Raw genomic sequence first — 23,494 nt, forward strand, 5'->3', positions numbered from 1 at the left:
CTTAGGATATTCCTTACACTCCTGTGGGCTTCTCTTGTCAGGCGCATGGGGGGGGGGAGAGAGAGAGAGAGAGAGAGAGAGAGAGAGAGAGAGAGAGAGAGAGAGAGAGAGAGAGAGAGAGAGAAGGTGGAAAACAAATCAATTCCTTTTAGCATTTGAGTGCTGTCTCCAGAATCTGCAGCAATTGCAGAAAATACAGCTGAACGAGTTTACTGTGTGTCAGAAAAGCAAATTGTGTGTGTGTGTTAAAGATGTGGGTGGCATGGTGAGCTAGAGAGAAATCTCCCACGTTTGGGTAACTGGAGACCTTGGGCATTTATTCTGATGGGTTACATTGTAGCCTTATTGGCTTAATAACGGTTAAACATTACTGGACTAAATTTTTTAATTTAAGTGTTATAATCACCCTCTCTTGCATTCAGATACACAGATATACCCTGAAACAGTAAAAATGCTGATAACTCATTAATATGAATGCATTGTATATAAAATGCCCCAGGTTCAATCCTGAATATCTCTAGTTAGAATAACCCTAGGTGGCTGGTGCTGGGAATCTTCTCACCATCTGAGACCTTGGGAGAGCCACCGAACAATGGTCAGACAAAGACCAGTAGTCTGACTCCATGTAAGGGACCTCCTGTGTTCAAATGCTAGCAAATTGTGTAGCCCTAAAGCAGGAGTGGGAACCTTTGACCTTCCATATGTTGTAGGACTCCAACTACTATCATCACTGGCCATTGGCCATACTGGTTTTGGAGGGTCATTTGGCCCTAGCAGATTGTGGCTTGTGGAAATATTCCTAGATATGGAATTGTAAGCATATGGAATTTCTACTACCTGGACATGCATGGACACACACACCAGCAGATCTGTTAAGCTGAAATCTTATCCTTGGTTGTCAATAGCCAGCAAACTAGTCTAAAGTAAAGTGACCCATAATGGCTATTGACAAGCCTTAATAGCTGGGCCTATTGAAAACTGCTCAGCAGATCTCACCACATCTCATGTGTTTTTTTTTGCTACTTGTTTTCAATGACTTTTGAAAGGTGGGCTTTATGCCATCCATTCATCTATATTTTCTAGAAGGTCTCTTGTTATTTAATGACTCATTGAATAAATTTCAATTTTTAACTAAGAGCAAAAGCGGAAGGAAGAGAGTAGAAAGGTAGGGGGAGGAAAGAATACATAAATAATTCTTGGACTCCAGAAGCTTGTGTCTCTGCAACAAGGTTATGGTCCACAGTGTACTACAATGTAATTAGCTATTTAATTAGGGTCAGACTTGTTAAAATGTAGTTTACTTGAATGGCTGCTTTAACTAATGATGTGTGTCACTTAACAACCCTTTGTTCTTTGCATTAATTACATTATTCAATCATTACATGGTTTTTTAATAATAATTTTTTTTAGTACAGGTTCATACTAGGTGGAGGTTTAACGCAACTTAGCGTAGGGAGAATAGTAAAAAGAATTTGACAAACCCCTTTGGGGGCCAAATTCATAAAACAGGGAGTGGATTTGTATGTATTTATTTGTTTGCTGCATTTATATACCACCTTTCTACCATGGAACCCAAAGCGCTTGACAATTTAAAAATACTATAATAAATAAAATATAATGTACAGTTTTCCCCAAGTGGGGGTTCGGCTAAAGCAGGCTCTGATGTTGTCTGCTGCTCTCACTCTGTTCTTCCTTGCTAGAGGGCAGAATGTGCCCACTCCCTGTACCCCCTGCAGGTTGACATGAGTGCCAGCCATGTTCTTATGTTTGGCAGCAGTGTGGGAGGGGTCTCATGCAACAGGAGCCTTTGGCTTTCACACTGAATGTATGACCATTCAGTGGCACGACTAGCATGTGAAGTGTGACTTGCTGGTGTGATCCTATGACACTTTCCCCTGGCATGTGTGGTACCCATATGAACTGGATGCATGAATGGGCTACAGTCATCTTTGAGAAGGATCTTTTTCTTCCATGTACAACTGCAAACACTTTTACCTTCACTTTGAAAAGAGAGTAAGAACTTTCACTTGGTGGCTGAGGAGTGTGGGGAGTGCTTTATTCAAATGGACCACATTATATTTGTTTTCCATTTTTTCCAGTGATATATTATTACTTGGGCAGGATTGGATTTTTTGTTTGTTTTGATTTCCACATTGACAGTTGCTCTTTCAGTGAAGTGTAGCGTTTTCATCCAGAAATATGCAACTTGGTGGGTCAACCATGGAAATATTGAGTTTGTGGGAGCAAGTTGCTGGCCTCCCACCTCCTCTCTGAGACTCCACATGATGCCCACAGAGGAGGTCACCAGCTCAGAGACCTAGAGGCTTCAAGTCTGAATTTGGGCTGGTGATGCTGATGCAACTGTGGAGCTCTTTCCTCCTGCATTTATTTAAATGGTGGTGTTAAATTTTGTGCTGTATCCCCAGATTAAACTGTTTACAGGATTGTGTTTTCCGAAGTGACATACAGCAAGTGAAGTGGTGGGCCATACATTCAGTAAGATAATTTAAAAAAACACACACACAATTTGCAGCCTAGACATTCAGGTGGTGAGCAAATCTGGGCTAAAGGTTTTTCTTCTCCTGCCCTTTATCTATTTTCTTGGTTATCAATAAATGTGAAATGGTGTTCCCAGGGGTCTGCTGTTCAAGGGGACTGATCAAGTCCACATCTGCTGAGTTTCAGCAATGCTGGGACTACCAGCACAGTGTTCCTGATCCTGAATAAAGACAACAAAGTAAAGCAACAAAAACCAATAAACCAGCTTTCCCCAACCTTGTACCCTCAAGTTGTGTTGGACTACAATTCTCATTATCTTTAAGCATTGGACATGTTTGCTGGGGGCTGATGGGAGTTGGAGTCCAGCAGGATGTGGAGGTCATCAGGTTGGAGAGGGTTGATTTAGACAGTGTATTGCATGATACTTTTCTTATTTCCATAAATACAGTCACACACTCCGAAGAACATCCTGTGATGAGTGTTCACCATGCCTTCTCTTCCAAAAAGACACAAACATATTTCTCCCACTTTTAAAAACGTATTTTTATTTCTCTTTTCTTTAAATCAAAGTTCTGAGGAACCAGGGGCATGTGTGTAATTAAGGTCAGCTTCGAAAATGGAGCAAGGGCACAGGACTAGCCGGCACAGCTGCTTCATCTAACAAGTTGGTCAGGCTGGGGAACAAAGTTCAACACAGTAGTTAAAAATAGCCAGTTGGCTCTGTATATCATGTGACCCAATAGGACCTGTGGTGTCCTATTTTGGTCTTGCAGAGGCACCTATGGAGCATGGAAGATCAGGTGTCAAGTCAGCACCAAGGAGAGCTCCTAATGAGCTACTTCAAGGGTTAGAAGTGAACTGGCCCCTCTTGAACCTCTGCCTCCAGCCCACATTTCCTAGGTTTCGTCCTTGAGTCCCTTAAGGGCAAGCCCCCTTACCTGCAGAAAGGCACTTCTGCTCCATGGCCTCCCTCCTGATGTATTCTTCCTCTGCCACTGGACTGGCAAGAAACTGTGGTAGGCACTTAGCTCCTTAGACCCAGGGATTGTGCCTGTGAGAGTCCTGGTCCCAGTTCTTCATTCCTTGGTGATGTGGGAGCTGGTTCAATGGATTCCTACTAGCCAACCTCAGGTTCAGTGGTCCCATAATCATCAGCATCAGGCTCAGAACCAGGGACTAAATCTGGTTCTTTAGCTCGTAGCACTGCAGCCTCTGACTTGGTGTCATGGTCTCTGCTGGGCTCTAGGGTTGTGGCATGCAGAGCAACAAGGTTGATGCCAGCCTACCTGAGAGCTTCCCAGATAGTGCAGAGATTAAGGTGCCCAGTCCCTGCTTCCAGAATACCCTGTTTGGATTTGATGATTTACACTTGCTTCAAGCAGTCAGTGATGCTATTTTTTTGTCAGCTGTACCGAAGTCGCAGTATTGTCAAACAAACACTGTCATTTTCCAAGATCTAGGGGAGGTTAGACAGCCTGGTGCTGTACAGATTTGCAGCTCCCATCAGCCTCAGCCAGAATGGCTAATGGTCACAGATTATGAGAGGTGTAGCTCAGCAAGAACTGGAGGACACCACACTGGCTTCCTCTGAAAAACTGACATGGATGCAAGCAAATTCATTCTCCTCCTCTCTCAGCCCTCCCCCCACTTGACATTCAGCCTTCCTAAGTGTGCACTGAGTATGCTCTGTCTTCACAGGGCTTTATGGGGTGGGGGGCTTCCTCCTATATATATATATATATATATATATATATATATATATATATATATATATAATGTTCTACAATCCTTGGGGGATACTGATCCCTCACCTTCTTTCCCAGTGGCTTAATTTATGCTCCCTTTTCTGTTGACCCACAAGCACTGAGATTGCTTTTAAGGAGAACAATCTCACCCTTTCTTCAAGGAGCCCAGGGCAGCATATATCCTCACAACAATGCTGTGAGGTAAGTTAGGCTGATTGGCCCATGGTTATTCAGTAAGTTTCATGATTGAGTAGTAAATTGAACCCAGTTTTCATCTGATGCTGTAAGCACTACACCATGCTGATGCTCATAACTGTGAGCAATATGGCTGATTTAGATGATTGCACAGCTTGAATATAGTTGGGGGTAGAATCACTGAAGTTGGCTTCCTGATCATTCATTGCATCACTTCTATAACACTGGTTGTTACCCCAGATGTTCAGTGTTGCAACAACCTTTAGAAGTGGGACAGACTGAAAGATTGTTGCTTTCCAAGGCCCACCCACTTTCCTTTATGGCTCAGTGGGAATATGAACCTTGGTATAATGCAGCCCAGCTCAGCATGCTAGTCGCTACTCCATATTAGCCCCAGTTTGTTCAATCCAATCCTTCTGTTAACCTGGTTCCTCCCTGACATTTCAACCATTTGTTCTAACACCATGTGTCTTTGGTAGGTCATCAAACTCAACTTTGAAGAATTCGACTTGGAGAGAGGTTATGATACGCTAACTGTGGGGGACGGTGGTCAGGTCGGAGACCAGAAGAGTGTGCTCTATGTGTAAGTAGGCTTTTCTTCATGTGATTCTGGTTGGGTTTTGCTGGAGTGTGCATGTCTACATCACTGTAGGCAGTTTAGACTTCTTTGGCAGAATGCACATGCTCACTTTTGTATACTAAATAATTTGCTGGGATGGCTGGAACAGAGAAACAAATATGTGTTACTGGAATGGTCAGTTGGTTGGGAGAGAGTTGCTGCTATTGGATTGTGGCAAGGGTCTCAGGCAGGTAGCAAGTGATAATGGACCTAGACTAAAAAGCTTGTTCTCTACAGCAAGAATATATTTGTTTTGCAAGCCTTGCAGAAATGGTAGCTTACACCACTTATTCTGCCTCAGCTCTGTAACCACTTCCTCTGCTGAGATGCCACAGGTCTCTCCAGAGACCCACACCAATGAGTCCGGGTGGCTGCCTGTTCTGTATCACCTATTAATTTTCAGTATCTTGAAAGCCTGTATGCATAGGAAGCTGCCTTATACTTGGTCCATCTAGTTCAGCATTGCCTGCACTGATTGGCAACAGCTATCCAGGGCTTCAAACAAGGGTGTTTTCCAGCCCTTCCTGCAGATATTGAGGATTAACTCTGGAAACTTTCACATGTGAAGCATGTGCTGTTCCCTGAGCTACTGCCTTTCCCAATGGGCTTGATATTATCTTGATATATGTGACGTGGGGCATTCATAGTGTTTGAAACGTCTGTCTTGGGGAAATAGACAGAGCAGTGGCCATGGCCACATACTCTGGGTTGAGAGAACCAAGAAGAAATGGGAAGATGGTGGCTTCTTCCATTTACACAGCTGGTGGTACAGGGTAGAAAGGGAAATGGGTAGCCATTTATCAAGCTGAACCCTGCATTTGGTGTGCCATGAACTGGAGGCAAGTCAGAGTCAACAGTGGCAGTCTTCCCTCCCCACCCTACCCCCACCATCAAGTTCTGAAGTGGGTTTTGAGGAAGGGTTGAAAGGAGTTGGAGAGACATTTGGTGGTTCTGGTTTGGAGCTATTCAGTTGTCATTTTCCGAAGGCAGCTATTGGAATAGTTAATGTAGCCACTGGGGTGCCTAGTACATGTGTAGGATTTGGTGGCATGGGTTGTTGTGGAAATGTTTTGATATAATTGTGAGTGATTGCAGCTAGAGACAAGGCAAAATGGATTCCCCCACTCGCTTGCCCCAAATATAACACCCTCAATAGATGGGGAAGTACTGAACATTTTAGGGTCTTGAACCCAAATTCCATATTACATGGAAAAGCAGGAATGCTTCTGAAAAGTGTGTCCCTGGTAATGTGTTGATGAAAAGAAGTTTGTTCTGACATCATAAAGTTACCATTTTCTTCTCCCCTTCAGCTTCATTGGCTGTCACTTTTAAAAGGAGGGGAAACACTGGCACAAACGATGTCAAATCGAACACACTCCACCAATCAATACTGAGGAAACACAGGGCATTTTCAAAAAAGCATCTTGGCCATCTTTGGAGCTGTGGAAGAGTTTTCCCCAGCTCCCAATTGCAAATTGCTCATCAAAGGTTTTGCGTCTAGTTATTTGCATCCTGTTTCATCCTTTGATCTATGTGGCTTAACATAACTCTAAGCAATAAAAGCAATTCAAGTTCTAAAGTATGCAAAACTATAACAAATAAAACAAAGCTGTGCTTGGAACAACAGACAGTTTAAAGAACTTTCTACACTTAAGTGGAGGATAGAAACCAAATAAGCCTTTTCACAGAGTTCCTGTTTCTACCAGTCACGTTGAATTCCTCTTGGTGCTTACGGAAGAGTTAGAGCAATTGTCAATGAATGGAGGTCACCGCCATAGTGTTCCTCAGTCCCCTTCTGCTAAACAGAAGCTCAAGTTGACCTTGAGGCTATAAATGCATTTAGTAAGTGATCATTCAAACCACATTACACTAACTGCCTGGGAAAACAAGTGCATTAGATTGTGCCAGCACTGAATTATGGGGGAAGCTAATGCCATTACTGATTTCACTCTCAGCACAAAAGAGTGAGCAGACTTGGTCTTTACTTGAAGATGGGTGGGCAGATGGACGAATGAATTACGCATTGAGAGAGGCATGGGGACAAGACACAGAATCCGGGAGAGGGAAACATTTTCCTTCTTCCAACAGGTTAACTAGTTCCAGTTCAGATGACCCTGCAGCAAAATTCTGCTGGGAATTAAGTTTGGACAAATGAAGACATTCTGCTGTAACTTGGAGGTGTCAAGACAGACACTGTGCAAACAGATGATTTAGCTAAGTGCACTGAAGGTGTTGGGTTATCATGGTACTCCAGAGGAAATGACAGCTTTCATGCCATTTACATTTCCTGTAGGAAATTAGAGAGCTGAAAAAGGTGCAGGAAAGGGCAACCAGAAGTACTGCAAGATGCAGTGTTGGCAACCAATTCAGATGCATTTAAAATAGAATTAGGCAAATTTATGGAGCATAAGGCAACAAGCAATAATGACCACGTACTTCTTTCAATGCTGGAATACCAGCTGCTGTGAATCAAAAGTGGGGCAAGTGGACAGCATTCAGGACAAGCAGTCCTTCACAGTCAGCTACCGACTAGTGGAATTTGCTGCTGAAAAGAGGATGCATGATAAAGTTATCAGTGGCTACTAGCCATGATGACTAAATGACTAAATGTTCCCTCCAGATTCAGAGGCACCACCCATGCCTCCGTATTACCAGTTGCTGGGGAACAATAAGGGGAGAGGGCTGTTGTTTTCATGTCCTGCATATGGGTTTCCTAAAGGCATCCAGCTGGCCAGTATGGGAAGTGTGATGGTGGACTAGATTGCTCTGACCCACCCACTAGGGTTCTTCTGATGTACCAAACTTGAAGGTCCATCTCATAGATTTCTTCAGTTCCATAACATGTGGCCCTTAGAGCATATCTGTGAGAACAGATGCTGGGCTAGATGGGTCATTGGCCTGATCTAGCAGACTATTATTATTATTATTATTATTATTATTATTATTATTATTATTATTATTTGTTAGTTGCTTTATCTTGCCCAAGGCAACCCAAAGTAAATTAAGTTCTATTAAATTCGTTCAGAGCCTCTGTTGCACTTTATATGCAAGATTCACTATAGCTTTTAGCTCCTTTTGCATCTCCCCCCACCTTCATTCCTGCCATATGTACATTTTGAAATCTTTATTAAATCTACTATATAACTTGGAAAGTGGTTTGACTGTCTCTTGTTATGCATTTGGACATCTCTTAAGATATTGTAACCAAATTTTGCATGATGATTCCTGAGATCAAGGAGCAGGTTTTCATCTATGTTTGTATACTGTTGGATGTCATTTTGAATCAGTAGAGTACTGAACTTTGTGAAACTGCCATGATTTCAAAACCACAATGATTTTGGGGTTTATTAGAATTCCTGAGTGTTGCCGGGTACAAAACTGCTAGTAAATAAATAGAATAAAATCCTTTCTCTCTAGGTATAATAATAATGAACATTATTTTACTTATCAGGTGCCTTACCAATACACTTGAGCATATGCTCGTGCCAGTAAAATGCATAAGATTAATCATGGAATTAGAATATCCACAAATTTCCACCACTTTCAGCATTGAAAAGCAATCTTGATGGGTTCATATGTGCCGTCAAAATATTCTCCTCACGTAGATCAGATTTCAGGGCAAAGTGATATTCTGAAACAATAAATGGACAAAGAAGAGGACATTATCCTCTTCTCCCTCCCCCCCCACCTTCTTATTTGTTATTCCTTCAGAAACTCCAGGTCTGGGTCACAGGTCCCTGGAGAATCTTGGCTCAAACAAAGCCTGGGTCCTGGACTCTGGTTTGGGGCACATATTTCAGCTGTTGCCCCACTGTTGATATTTTGCACTGGCTACTAGATTGTTTACACAAACAAGATTCAGAGGATTTATCTCAGAGTTGCTTTCCTCCATTTAAAACCAGAAATAAATTCAGGTTGGTTCAGCTACATCAGGCACCCCCAAACTGCGGCCCTCCAGATGTTTTGGCCTACAACTCCCATGATCCCTAGCTAACAGGACCAGTGGTTGGGGCAGATGGGAATTGTAGTCCAAAACATCTGGAGGGCCAAAGTTTGGGGATGCCTGAGCTACATCATCTTTCAGCAGAAGAATAAGATGGTAGTCCTCAGGTGGTAGAATGAGCAGGGCCGTCTTAAGCACCTCTGGCGCCCTGGCACCGTGGTGTGGCGGATCCCTCCGGAGCCCCCCGCCGCCCCGTTTCCCAGCACGACGGGCGGATGGCTGGGCGGGCTTAGTGCACAGCACTGCTGCCAAGGGCGCTGCTGCGTGGCGGAGCGCCCGGCGCCCCCCCTGGTGGGCCGGCGCCGTGGTGCCCTGCGCCACCCAGCCTGGCCGTAGGGCCGGCCCTGAGAATGAGCCATAACTGTTCAGACTGCAGGTGAGGGAGATCAGTTCACCCAAAGTGATTGTATAAAAAACAAACCAGAAAACCCCTCCCTCCCTGCCAGTAGAAGGCTAGCATGGGCTGGGACCTTTCTCCTCATGGTGTTGCTTTTTTGGCTTGCGGGGAGTTTTTACTAGGGGATAATTTAAAAGTACAGTTCTGCATCAAAATGGCACAGGCCACTCTACCTCCCCCCCAAAAAATTCTTCTTAGTCAGGTCTGAATTTACCTTCCAAACCTATAGCCTCCTCTCACTAGAAAGAACCTCACAGCCATGCCAAGGTTAACATGATAAGTTGCTTTAAGACAAGAGACTGTTTTTACAGCACAGTCAGTATACCCAGAAATTACAAGAGAATATAAGGAGGTGGAAAAGAGGACCCTGACCAAAAGTTCTCACAATCTAAAGAATCTTGAGAGGTGGTGTAGCTCAGTAACAGAACATGTAAAGGTAAAGGTAAAGGGACCCCTGACCATTAGGTCCAGTCGTGACTGACTCTGGGGTTGCGGCGCTCATCTTGCTCTATTGGCCGTGGGAGCCGAGACGGTGCACAGCTTCCATGTCATGTGGCCAGCATGACTAAGCCGCTTCTGGCAAACCAGAGCAGCGCACGGAAACGCCATTTACGTTCCCACCAGAGCAGTACCTATTTATCTACTTGCACTTTGACGTGCTTTCAAACTGCTAGGTTCGCAGGAGCAGGGACCAAGCAACGGAAGCTCACCCTGTCTCAGGGATTCGAACTGCTGACCTTCTGATTGGCAAGCCCTAGGCTCTGTGGTTTAACCCACAGCGCCACCCGCGTCCCTAACAGAACATGTGTGTTCATGCAAAAGGTCCCAGGTTCAACCCCTGGTAGAGCTGGGACAGACTCACTTCCTGAAACTAGCAATGAACACTGTGGAGCCAGGTGGATCTGACTTGGAGTTGTTTAGCTCCCTGGGTTCCTGTGAGCCTGATTGTGCTAGAGACACACTCTCTTTCCTTTCGATACCCAAGTCAGAAGCTGAAGTGAGTTCAGGGGCTCTCTTCACAAAACAACATTTTCTAAATGGTGTGAGAAGCACTTGTAAGAAAAGTGTCCAGGGAAGTTGCAGAGCAAATCCTCTTGGACTTTCATATTGGAATATTTCATGTTGGCCAGGAATAACTTCCTCAGTGGTCCTGCACCTCATCTTTCTTTTGACAATTGTTGTGCAAGAGTACTCAAGCGCTGTAAGGGGCTCATGCTCCACTGTGAGTCCAGCACCTCTTGGGACATGTATGTGCTTTTGCTGGGAGAAAGACTAGAAGGATCTGGACCCTGTTGTTCTGTAGCAGCATAGTCAGGACCCTGCTTCGGATTGAGGGGCAAGATGAAATAGCCATTCAAAAGACTTCAGGTTAATTCTAGAAAGGCTTTCCAAGTAGAAGATCCTAGTGAAAGGAAGCAAGGGCTGGGGTTTTGCTGACACAGCCAAGGGGCGAGGCATGCAAAGATTGGGAACTGTGAGTTGTACACGGAGTTGTTCATTTGCAGACAAAATGTTGGTCAAAATGTGGAGTACAGGGGCCAGTAGAATTAACAGCAAACTGTTTCAGGCAGTAAATGGGATATTGACAGTCTGAAGCTGTCTAGATGAGGCAGAAATGTTTTTGGTCTGGAGGTTTGAAAACTGTACCAGAATTGGATGTTAGAACATCAGAAGAGCCTGCTGGATCAGGCCATTGGCCCCTCTAGTCCAACATCCTGTTCTCACGGTGCCCTATCGGAAATTTGCAAACAAGACCCTAGCACAAGAGTACTACTCTCTTCCTCATGGTTTCCTTAAACTGGTATTTGGAAACATTATTGTCTCCAGCCATGGAGACAGAGCGAATGCATCAAGGCAAGTTCCCAGGTATGTTAGCATGCATCATGACTCATTCCCAGGTGCCTTCCCCTCCAGCCAGTAACCAGACCCAGACCTGCTTAGCTTCATCAAGGTGGTGGCTTCATGTACCTTTAGGATGTAAACTGGGACCAGGCTACAGTGACTGGCTCAAAGTTTATCCAGTGTGCTTTGGGTTGGGGAATTTAAATGTGAGTCACCTCAGTCCAAACCTGAGGCTTTGTAAACTACTCCACACTTGGCTTACTTGCACCTGCTGTTTGACTTGCACATAGTGTGGGACTTTTGCTTGCATTGATTGGAGAGATTTTCCTTCTTTTTACTTTTCTTAAAAAGTTTAGGCTGCTTTTCCACAATTCAATGCACAGGAGCCAGTTAAGGAAACCAAAGGAACAATAAACCAACCCTACAAATATAAAAGCATTGGAATCAATAAAACAACCATCAAGCAATCACAAGACTACCATAAAAACAACATCGAAATAATATATTACAAAATCCACAGGAGTGCAACAACAACCAGACTATTATCAATCAAGATAGCAGCAACATAATTGGTTCAAATCTGCTTCCCCATAAACCTGGCGGGAGACAGAGATTTTCACTAACCACCTAAACTTCACTGTGTTATAACTGCAAGAGCTTCACTGAGTAATGGATGCTATGGAATTCCAAGGGCATGAACCTTACCAAGATGGGTAATCTTTGCTTGTGTTTCCTGCTTGTAGGGCACTCTACAAGCAGGAGGGGGGGAGAGAAAAACTTGGAGACAGTACCAAAGTTGATGATGTGGTGTTTCTCATGTAGTGAGACTCTTTTAAACCCACCCAGCAACTAGTCGGGAGGGGTTCAGATGGATCAGGACCATGTCATGTGGTGAAAGGGATTTAACCTTTCATCTCCCGGCATAGACACTGTCACTTTGACAAGGGATAAATGCATCTATATATGGTTCCATGAGTATTTTCTTCTCATTGCACCTAGCAGGTGCAAGGGGGAGGTTTTCCATATGGGGACAAAGCATTTAAACCCCCTAACACACACAGTGTTCCAAATCCACCCCACAGCTTTTTTTTTAAAAAAAATGATCAGTTAAGCAAGGGCAAACCAGTCACACATCTAGTTCCCACCTTGGGTCTAGAGCAGGCATCCCCAAACTGTGGCCCTCCAGATGTTTTGGCCTACAACTCCCATAACCCCTAGCTAACAGGACCAGTGGCCGGGGAAGATGGGAATTGTAGTCCAAAACATCTGGAGGGTTGAAGTTTGGGGATGCCTGGTCTAGAGTCATACTTTAGTGTCTTCCCCTCAGCCCTCGTTTTGCGGGGTTTTAGTCTAAAGTCTGATCATCCTTTATCTTGTTGTTAGATGTGTCAGGTTAGTTAATGTGGGATGAGTCAGCCTAACCTTGAAGCCAGGGATTGGATGATGATCCCTTGATTTATGATTCTGTGAACTCTTTGGGAATTACTTTGTTTGCTTCTTGGCGGATCATGAATCCATTGACATGGAATCAGGCAGCATAGCAACATCCCTGGGTCTTTGGTCCTGACTGAGATAGGAAATGCATCTGTTTGATGTCCCTGATTCCAACAACAGTGAAAATCCCAAATGTTTAAGAGTTCCTCTTTTTATGTCAACACAGGTTTGTCTTTTGGAAAGTTATCCCATAACATTTCTCTGGAATGACCAAATTGACAAGGATTGATTTCAGGACATTTGTAGGCAGAGACTTGCACAGAAATGAGGGACAGCAGAGTCTAAGATACTTGAGATGATGCCTGTATTTTAAACTAAGGACTTACAGCACAATCCTAATCATGTCCACTCAGAAGTAAGTCCTATTGAATTCAATGGGGTTTATTCTTAGGTGAGTAGAGGAATTAGGAGTGAAGCCTTAGAGGCGGTTGGTGCTGGTGGGTTTGGTTTGAGTATTATTTTAACCTAACTTGTTAGATTGGGTTACATTCCCCATGATGACTATGATCTGTACCTTCTGAAAATATTGATGCAGGCCATCTTTGGCAAGGAAATTATATTCTGCCCTCTGAAAAGACTGCATTTGTTTGTGGAAAGCATAGGGTTGCCAATTTTGAGAGTTCTGTTACTTGGATGAGGCCAGTGGAAATGGGGGCAGGTTTAGGGGCAAGACAAAGTGGGGAAGAGGATGTGATAAGAATCTCCCCAGGTGCTGTTGCTGTATTGTCATGCTACACTGCCACAAACCATACAGCCTTTCTTGACTCAACAGATTAGGAGCAGGGCAGTTAGGAAGCACCCACACCTTCCTGTTCCTACTGTGATATTGCACACAGCAGTGTGGGAGTGGTGTATAGTGGCCAAGCTTGGTGGTCTTGCTTGTTCATGAGTTGGCTACACAGTTCATGTATGCACACTAAGGAGAAGGGATACAGTTTGCTTTTACTGAAAAATCTCTGGCAACTGAGCCAACCTTACTAAATAATATCCATCTAGAGCATCCTCCCTCATCCCCAACTGTGTCCTATCCTGGTCTTGAAAGGGAGCCCAACAGAGGAGGACAGCAAGGTAGTTCAGGTGCTGCAGCACAACAGATTGAACAACTTGCTCCACTGAAGGCTAAAGGTGAACTGAGGCCTTTTTGAGCCTGAGCCTCTAGTCCAGGCATGTCAAACCTGCGGCCCTCCAGATGTTTTGGCCTACAACTCCCATGATCCCTAGCTAGCAGGACCAGTGGTTGGGGAAGATGGGAATTGTAGTCCAAAACATCTGGAGGGCCGCAGGTTTGACATGCCTGCTCTAGTCCATCTCTTCTAGGTTCCACCCCTTTCCACCTATATTCCTTAAAGGGTTAACACTCTGGCCTGCAGATGGGGACCTCTTCTGCAATCCCTGGCCTCCTGGTGCACTTTCTGTACCCTTGGACTATGAGGTAAGTCAGGAAGCACTACATTTCTCAGCCCCAGGGGCTCTGAATCTGTGGTGCTAGTGCTGTGTGATCTAACAGAGTTTCAGGAGCCTAGTCTGGCCCCTTAGCTATTGACCCTGAGACCTCTGGTTCTGTGTTTGCTGGAATCTGTGGTCAAGACAAATCAGTTGCCCTAGCAAAATCTTCGCTCCTTGCATTTTTATTTTTATTTTATTTTTTGCCTCAGGAGGAACTCCCACCCCAAAATTCAGTTAAATTGTTGTCTTCAGTTGATGTTACTGTTGTTATTACCATTCCTTTGTCTTCTTTGTTGACAGTTTAACAGGCACAACAGTCCCTGATCTGATTGTCAGCACCCAACATCAGATGTGGCTTCTGTTCCAGACAGACAGTGTGAGGAACTTACTGGGATTCAAAGCAACATATGAAGGTAATCCAGGTTAATATGTTGATTAATCCCCTCCTGAAACTTCTCTGAAGTTTTCTTGTTCAGGTGAAACCAAGGGTTACAAACATAACACAGGACAGTGCAATTAGAAGCTAATTCTACGTGTTATGCACTTCATGCAAAAGTAATGTATTTTCTTCTACATTCTTATAGCTTCAGAGTTAGCTAGCTAGGTCTGTGGCTTCCAAACTTTCCACCCTCAGAGTCCCTTTCCCCCCATTGACTTGCCTGCAGTAGAAACCAGGGCTATTCACACAATCATGCTGTGTGAATTAAAAGAGCAACCTAGAACACACTACACACTCAGTATTATAAAATGGGAAGAGAAGAACTAAGTATGCCACTTTGAGCCACTTGGAGGAAAGGCAGGATATAAATATAACAAATAAATGCTCCTCAGCATTACAGGGGCACATCAGTAGTGGCGTTCCAGACAGTGGTTTCAGCCAGATGAGGATGTAGCCCAATATGGGGCAAGGTGCTAGGTACAAGTATGTACAAGTCTTAAGTTCAGGTTCTAGTCAGACAACATCATGCAAAGCAGAGATCATGTTCTAAGAAAAGCAGGCAGCACCTTGGACAGCACCCTGTGAAACAGGAGTTGAAATGTTGCTTCAGTAGCAAGCAAAACTAGACTAAGACTTAAATTGAATTGCAGCTCCATAGATGATTAGGTCCACTTCTGAAGTGATGGAGTTTAGGCTGTTTTGGTAGCCATTGCCTCCAGTAGACCAAGAATTCCTGCTGGGACTTCTGAGCAAGAATCTAAGGAAGGCACCATGAGCTTCTAACGCCAGAGTAGTTCTGGCAAGAAAGGCTCCTCTTGCAGTAGAGTTTAAAGACAGCGGGAATGTCTGGGACTAGTTCTGAGGGAAAATCCCTCTCCCTCTCCAATATTTCCTCCAAATTCTTGGCCACATCTCCTAAAGATGGGGAGTCAGACCACACATTAATGGAAAAGTGGTGAGCGACTTTTCAGGGCAACTTCCTGCCATCACTGTTTCTTTCAGTGAAGAACTACCTATGGACTCTACAGCTGTCTCCATTCACCATGTGAAAACCAGTGGCCTCAGTGAATGGGTGGGTGCTAAGAATACACAGTTTAAGGGGGATTTCCAGTGCATACAAATGTATGCAAGGTATTCAAAGGAAGGTACCTGCAGGGTGACACTTTAGTATTCAGTGACTATTAAAAAATCAAAGAGTGGCTTTGTGTTTGACTATGCTAATAATGTTCCTTAGCACAATGGGAAACAAGGCTAGACAAAAGAAAATTTAACATGGAACAATTAACCACTGAGAGAGAACTTGTCAGGATGTTTGCTGAGGACTATGCCACACAATTCAACATTTCTTAAGGGAAAGTTTCTTACAATTTTAGGGTTGTGTTTTTCTTTTCTTTATAAAAAATGTTTCTGTTCCTTTCTCTTTTGTCATGGTAATACTGATCTCCCATCATGTGTTTACTAAGTGGTAGGAGCTGGCCAAAGACTTGGGAAGAAGTCTCCCCCAGCCTAGCTACTTGAGTTTCTTTAAATGGGCATTCGGGATTGAACCTAGGACCTTCTAAATGCAAAATGTGTACTCTATCACTGAGTTCTGAGACCTCCCTAACATAAGGAGAGCCAGGTCAAAGGCACCCTATCTAATCCCTGTCTATTCCAGCAGCCTGTTCTCACAGTGGATAACCTTAGATGCACATTGGAAGCTTGTCAGCAGAACCTTAGTGCAATAACACTCTCCTCCCTTGTGATACCCAGCAGCTGGTACCAGCAGGATACAGCCTCCAGCAGTGGAAGCAGAATGTAAACATTGTGGCTAGCAGCCACTGATAGCTGAGGATGCAAACCTATGCAGCTCCATTATACTGAGCTGAACCGTTGGTCCATTTAAATCAGTATTGTCTATTTTAGGCCAGCTCTAAATGTAGTATTTTGCACCCAAATGTATATTTTGATGAAGATAATGTGGATAAGAATTTTTATGAGGATTTCTGCCCCCACTTTTAAAAAAAAGTTCATAAATTGATACAGAAATGGGGCAAACTGAAGAGTGGAAAAATGAGAAACTCACATATATAGAAATTATCAGATTCCTCCATCCCCAATGATCAAACAGCAGCCTGTTGTTGTTGTTGTTGTTGTTGTTGTTGTCCATTTGTTTGTTGGATGCCAAGTATCCAGCTTTCTTTCAAAGATAGCCTTGTTTAACAAAGCAAAGTACAAGGCTCAGAACTTATACTGTATAAGTGGAGAGGAGATGGCTTCTCAGAGCATAGGGTAGGTTATCTTGACCTCCTACTTTGGGCGATCACCTGCTCTATGTGCCTGCTGCTGCTGCTGCTGCTTGTTGCTGCTGACAATCTGGTCCAGGTATCTGGCTCCACTTTCTGTGCAGAATTGAAAGAAAACATAATGGTAGAGAAAGAGTGTGCTGAGAGTTGGTGTAAACAGCAGAAAATGTTGTTGGGAGCAATGGGACCTTAGTTCACTAGTACAGTCTATGCTGTGTATGCAGAAGTTTTCAGGGAGTTCATTCCTTGGCATCTCCACACTTCCTGGCATCTTCTATTAGAGACCCCGGAGAGCTACCGGTACTACTAGTATAAGGTACATAAAAAGCTGCCTTTACTGAGTCAGTCCATTGGTGCACTGAACTTGGTGTTGTCCATGCTTGACTGGCTGTGGTTCTCCAGAGTTTCAGGCCCAATGTGGAGAAACTAGACCTTGCACCAGGAGCCTTCTGTGTGGCTAGCAGGTACTAAGCCACATCCTGTATAAATAGCCACTCAACTGGTCACCTGAATTGAGTAAGAAAATCGCCTCTAGGAGATCAGAAACTAAAATGTTTTTTGCAACTTATATGGGTTTATTCCATCCCCTACTAGGCTGTCAGTGTATGCTACACATAATTGACATAGCCTTTCCACCCACACAAATCTAACGAAACAAACAACATGTTGACCAACAACTTCTGTAGAATTATTTGCAAAATAGCACAGCTTGAAACATAAATGGGTTTTTCATCTTGCTGTGAGACTTCAGAAATCACACATCCTTCCTACCCAGCGCAGGGGGGGGGGGGCGAGAATTAGTGCTGCTATGCATTGTTTTGAGTTTAAGTTTTGGCTCTTAAAGTTGTTGTTCAGGTGCAGGTGGGCACAAACATGTTTATCATCCTTCCACTGTTTCGTGTGCTTTTCCATGCTTGTGTGTAGTCATAAAATTGTAGCCAGTGTTAGTCCTACTCAGAGTAGACTCATTGAAATTAATGAACATGACTGACATGGGACTACTCTTGAGTAGAACTTGGTTGGATACAGCCCATAGTTTGCAAAGACTGTGGATGTGATGCAACCACCGCCACAAGGAATTCTATCCAGTCGGTCATAGAACCATAGAATAAAGTGTGCATGCACACGAAAGCTCATACCAAAATAAAAACTTAGTTGGTCTTTAAGGTGCTACTGAAGGAATTTTTTTATTTTACTTCGACCCAGACCAACACGGCTACCTACCTGTAATAGAACCATAGAGTTGCCCATGCAGTCCAACCTTTTACTGCAGAAAGTTTCCAGCCACCTCCAGCAAGGGAAAGCCCATCCACCCTTGGCCTCATTGCTGGAATGCCCTTACCATAAAGAGATGCTGCCTAATGCTCAACCAAAATCTACCCTCCCTTAATTTAAGACCACTAGATCTAGTCTTGCCCTCTGGGGCAGCAACAGAGAACAAGTCTCTAAACCCAATTCCAGTTAGTCCTCATTGTTCTGGCTTAAAAGGGCTTTGCCCAAAACTAGGCATGATGCTGAACCATGCAATCAGGGATCATATATTGATCACAATGATAAAAGTACCATGCAGCCAATCAGAATAGTTTTGATGCTGCTAAGTGCAAATGAGGTCCACCCCATTGTCCTTGCTCTGTGTGTAGATGTGGGGGAGGAGAATGCATCCACACTGTCTCATCATCAATACTGGTGTTCCCTGTTTCATCAAGCTTCAAGACTTTCAGCCTCATCCAACTCTGCTTGTACTTATTTATATGTGGACTAGCTCTGGGTTGGAGATGCAAATCAAGATGCAGACACCATCCTTGGGATGCCCATTCAAATGTACATCCACATTCTGCTCAAAGGAGTCAATTTTGTGTGACTGGATTGGGGTGAAAGCATGCTAGTCCAGTTGCCTTAGCACAGGTGTGGCCACCCTTCGGTCTTGGAACCAGATGTGGCTCTCTAGGGCTCTATGTTCCCTGTGGGACTCTTCCCAGGCCACATCCCTTCCCAGTCCAACATCCTCCATTCCCTGGCTTCACACCCTTGCGATCCTGCACTGCACTATCCTGGAATGATTTTGCCTGGCTGAACTGTGATCATGCCTCTTGCTTGTCTGAATGAATGATGGAGACTTAGGGTGGTATTCAGCTAAGTTCTACTCAACAGAGACCCATTGAAATTAATGGACCTAACTTGGTCATGTTCATTAATTTCAATGGGTTTCTGTTGAGTAAAACTTAGTTGGACTGTACATGCCTATCATTCCACCTCTTCTGCACCCACCCACTGCTGACATGAGGCCTCTGGGAGGATGTCCTTGAGGGAGTGTAACCCTTGGACCAAATATATACATATCTTCCACTATACTTACAAACAGCTTTGCACTGTTCTGCAAAAGAGGAGGGCACGCAGCAGTGAGCAGCGTGTTTGTGAAACATGGCCCCTCCTTCAGCTCTAGTGTGAATAGCAAAATTACAGAAAGCATCACATGTAACCTGCTGGGAGCTTTCCCTTGAGGGTAGCCTGCTGCTAATTGAACCAGCTGTGTGCAAGGCAGTGAGGAGTGTAGTGGTGATGCAGCCTGCCTTGAAAGCATTTTTGAGTTGGAGCACAGAATGAGAAATTTGTAGAGGAAAGCAGCAATTAGAGGGCTGCCAATTAGGTGATGAAATTATGTGCAACATACTTGCAAACTGGATGTAGTTTTACAGCCAGCTTGTCTGGAAGAAAGTACAGCTAATGGATCCTTGTTAAACCAAGATGGAAACGGGGTCAGCGGGAACCTCACCAAAAATTATCTGGGAGAAAGGGGAGATATTGGCTTCTGTAGCATGTTTAAATAGCTATATATCCTGGCAAGGTTCTCCATCCTGGAGCGTCATTCTAGAAATGTAAGTGTTAATCTTATTCCTGAAAATAAAGTAGCAAAGGAGAAAAAAGACATCCAAGGGTAAAATGGTGGGGAATAGGTGGCTGCGGAGGAAACACACTGGTCCATCAATAGTATTGCTTACTGTTGTCCAGAAAATAGAATGTTGGCCTCAGATTTAAGTATCTCCCATTGCCAAAAAAGCAATTTGTTACACCTACTGTGGGTTAAGGATTGGGGAAACATTCAATTCAGTTCACGTTTGAAGGCAAACCTACCTAATTTGCACTTTTCACAACAATAAGCAAATGGAAACACAGCCATTCTGTAAAATTCACAGCTCTCTGAATTTTGCAATGCCATTCTCCAGCGAAGTAATAAGTGCAAGAATTCATTTACTAGAGTCAAGTGTGCATTAAAAATTCATATATCAAGAAAACAAAACAAAGAAGTGTATGTTAGGAGAAATTAGCACTAAGATACTGCTGAATTTTCATGAGGACTTTGGAAAACTAAGATGGAAATCTGGAGAATTGAACTCAGGGAAGGCAGGATGGTTTTAATTTTTTTAATTGTATATCCTGACAATGGCCTGAATCATCTTTCAGCTTACAGAGTGTCTCTCGTTTGATGATGAATACAGTCTGCTCACCCTGAGGCAAAACTTGCAACAAATTTTACTCAAACCAGTGACTCCTGATTCCTAGATTCATAGCAAGCTGGTTTTCACTGACCTAAAGTTTGATGCAGGGTATGTGAATCTATGATTGCCCCGACAACAGGCCATCTTTATACTGTAGCAGTGTGTGGCTTTAGAAATAAAAACAAAGATCCACATGCGGTGGGGCTCATGATCAAGGTCATGCCTGAGTCACAATAAGGTGTGGAGGTTTCCCCCATGCGTGGAAACCCTTTCTCTCTCTCCACCCACAAATTTACTACCACCTGGGCAAGGATTACAAGCAATATGCTTTTGGAGATTGGTCAGTAGTTGAGCTCACTGCAATGGAGCTGTGTTCTGAAGATGATTCCCCCCCCCCACCATTTTGAGGATGAGGAGGGAAAGTCTTCTCAATACACCACCAGGATGTCAGGCATAGATGTGAAATGGGATCTCAGGAAATCTATGATGTACCACCAGTAGCAGACTTAGGGCTTTCAAATTTCAGTGGCAGCCTTTCCTCCTGCCACCTCTTGCCTTCTGTTCTACATCATTGTTGCAGCGCCCCCTGCAGGGCCCTCTCGGCTTGGCGCCCAGTGTGGGTGAACCAGTATCAGTTTTCCTCTGGTACCGCAGTGTGAGAACCTGTGAGAAAGTGGGTCATATAAGAGTGTAAGAGTTGCTACCAAGTCCAGCCTCAGGAAGTTTGTAGGTTTCTGTTTGGGTGAGCTACCTGAGGAAGCAAAATGTATTGCTAAGGTTAGCAGCATATCACATGTGGAGGGAAGGGGTGTTGGCACAGCCCTAAGTCCCCACTGAGTTTTTCCTAAAGTTTTCCAAGTTTAGTGTGGATGTTACTGTTCAGGCACATTTGTGGGATTTCAAGAGAAGCAAAACTAGTATAATAGTTAATATGTTTTTAAAAGCCATAGCCCACCGCTTTATCAATAAATTGAGTGTGTTTATTACACTTATATTGCATCATTCCTCCAAGGAGCTCAAGGCTGTATATATGCTTCTCCTCCCCACAGCATTGTCACAAAAAACCTGTGAGGTAAGTTAAGGTGAATGAAAGTAAATGTTCCAAAGTCACCCAGCAAGCTCTGCGGTTGAGCAGGGTTTCATACTTGGGTCTCCCTAGCAACTAGCCGCTATCCTGCAGCAGCTTCTCAAAGTGTCTTACAAACACACACCCACACACACACACCCTGGTTATTAGAACAGTGGAATTTCTCAAGTGTTGGAGTGGCTTGCACACAGACCCACCGCAAGTTCATCATACCTTGCTTAGCAAAGTCTCCTGAATACAATACCTTGGTCTTATACCAATGTAACATAACTATCCAGCACACCTGTCTGGAGGTGGGTGGAAGAGAAGAAAGTAGTGAACTTGAGGTGTATGGGAGGGGTGCCTGTCAGCTTGACTCCCCCTTTCATAATCTATTAAGATTGGCCCTCTCGGCTGGACTTCATTATAGTAACCGAGTACCTTATTTAATCCGCTAATTAAAGTCTTTAGTGGAGCTGAATTTTCATATTGAAATGTAATTGGATAAATAATAGACTTAAATAAGCAAGTCTGAGGGGGAAACTCGTGTGTGTGTGTGTGTGTGTGTGTGTGTGTGTGTGTGTGTGTGTTGGGTTTTTTCAAAAAAAAAAAAGCTTCCTCCTATTGTGTTATGTTTTCCAATCCTTTGGACATGTAAAGGCAATGAGTGTTCCAAAACTCTCAGAGTTCTTGAAATCACTGCAGTCATATATTATGTGGTTACTAGGGGCTGTGCCCCTGCTTGTTTTGCTCGCCAACGCCTCTGCCATTCCCCACCCATTAACCCCCTAGAACTTCCCCTTCCCACCACGTGCAACTACTGTGCTCATTTTTCACTTTTCCTCACCCCTTTTTTTTTGTCTTTAGAGTACCACCCTCCTTAATTTTTAGTCGCTGCTCATTTATCACATTTGTATCCTGGCTTTTGTCCAGGAGCTCAGGGCAGTGTACATCAGGGTCTTTCCATTTCTCTCACTACCAGCAAAGGAGTTATTGCTCAATGCTACCCACTGAAAATTATGGGGGAATAGGTGGGGATTTGAGGCCGAGCTCAACACACATTCCACTGCATCACAACGACTCATCCATCCACCCATTGATCCTTTTTTAATGCAAGCTCTTTCAGTTCTGGCACAGCCATCCTAGCTGCAGCAAAGACATACAGACATCTTCCTGTCTGCCCATCTCTCTGTCAAGCACAGCAGAGAAGACCTGCATTCATAGATGGTTCTCCCCCAGCCCTTCTTTCCTCTCACTGTAAATTCGCATGGACCCCCCCCCCATTTGCAGTATGTATATATTCCTTTTTTAAAAAATGAAAACATTGGTTCCTGCAGTGTTTGAATGTCTCTTCTCCATCTATACTGTATTTCCACCCCCAATACCTATCAGAAAAGCTCTTTTTAGTATCCTTCTTCCCATTCTTTTATTGTGCTGACTCTTGAAAACAAATATAACCCCCCTCCTCAGTATTTAAAGAGCACTGAATCAATTGAACACACCAATCTTTCTGTTTTCTGCTACAGCTGTCATGGAGGTTCTCCTATGTCTTATTTACTTTAAAGAACAAGAATTTAACTGAGTGAGAGATCCTGATTATTATGCCTCAAAAGGGATGAGCTGCATTAGCAATTTAGCACAACCATAACTGGGCCATAGCACAATGACAGAATATTTGCTTTGCATGCAAAAGGTCCTCTGTTTGGTCCCCTACAAATCCAAGCAGCGCTAGGAGAGTCCCCTACCTGAAACCATGGAGAGCTGCTGCTCAGTGTTGGTGTAGTACTGAGCTAGAGAGATGGATCATTGGTTTGGCTTGGTATAAGGCAGTTTTCTTTGTTCCTATTTTCTCAGTCATTTTTTTGCAGGGTGGTGGCGGTGTTAAAAATTAAAATGTTCCTTATAGCAAAATGCAAATGCACTTCTTCCCACTGTTACCACCTGGGAATCTGGGAGTGCAGCCGGAT

The 23,494-nt window shown here is 43.9% G+C and overlaps 1 protein-coding gene across 1 annotated transcript in view; it reads left to right on the plus strand.

The window, feature by feature from the left end:
- CSMD2 (CUB and Sushi multiple domains 2) overlaps positions 1-23,494 on the plus strand; it is a 495,411-nt gene that overhangs the window by 287,142 nt on the left and 184,775 nt on the right. The window contains exons 11-12 of the mRNA XM_035120356.2: positions 4,919-5,022; positions 14,541-14,653. Of these exons, the coding sequence (XP_034976247.2) occupies positions 4,919-5,022; positions 14,541-14,653 (217 nt within the window). The remainder of the gene's footprint in view (positions 1-4,918; positions 5,023-14,540; positions 14,654-23,494) is intronic.

The sequence above is a fragment of the Zootoca vivipara genome, chromosome 6 (assembly GCF_963506605.1).
Source record: "Zootoca vivipara chromosome 6, rZooViv1.1, whole genome shotgun sequence".
Classification (NCBI taxonomy): domain Eukaryota; kingdom Metazoa; phylum Chordata; class Lepidosauria; order Squamata; family Lacertidae; genus Zootoca; species Zootoca vivipara.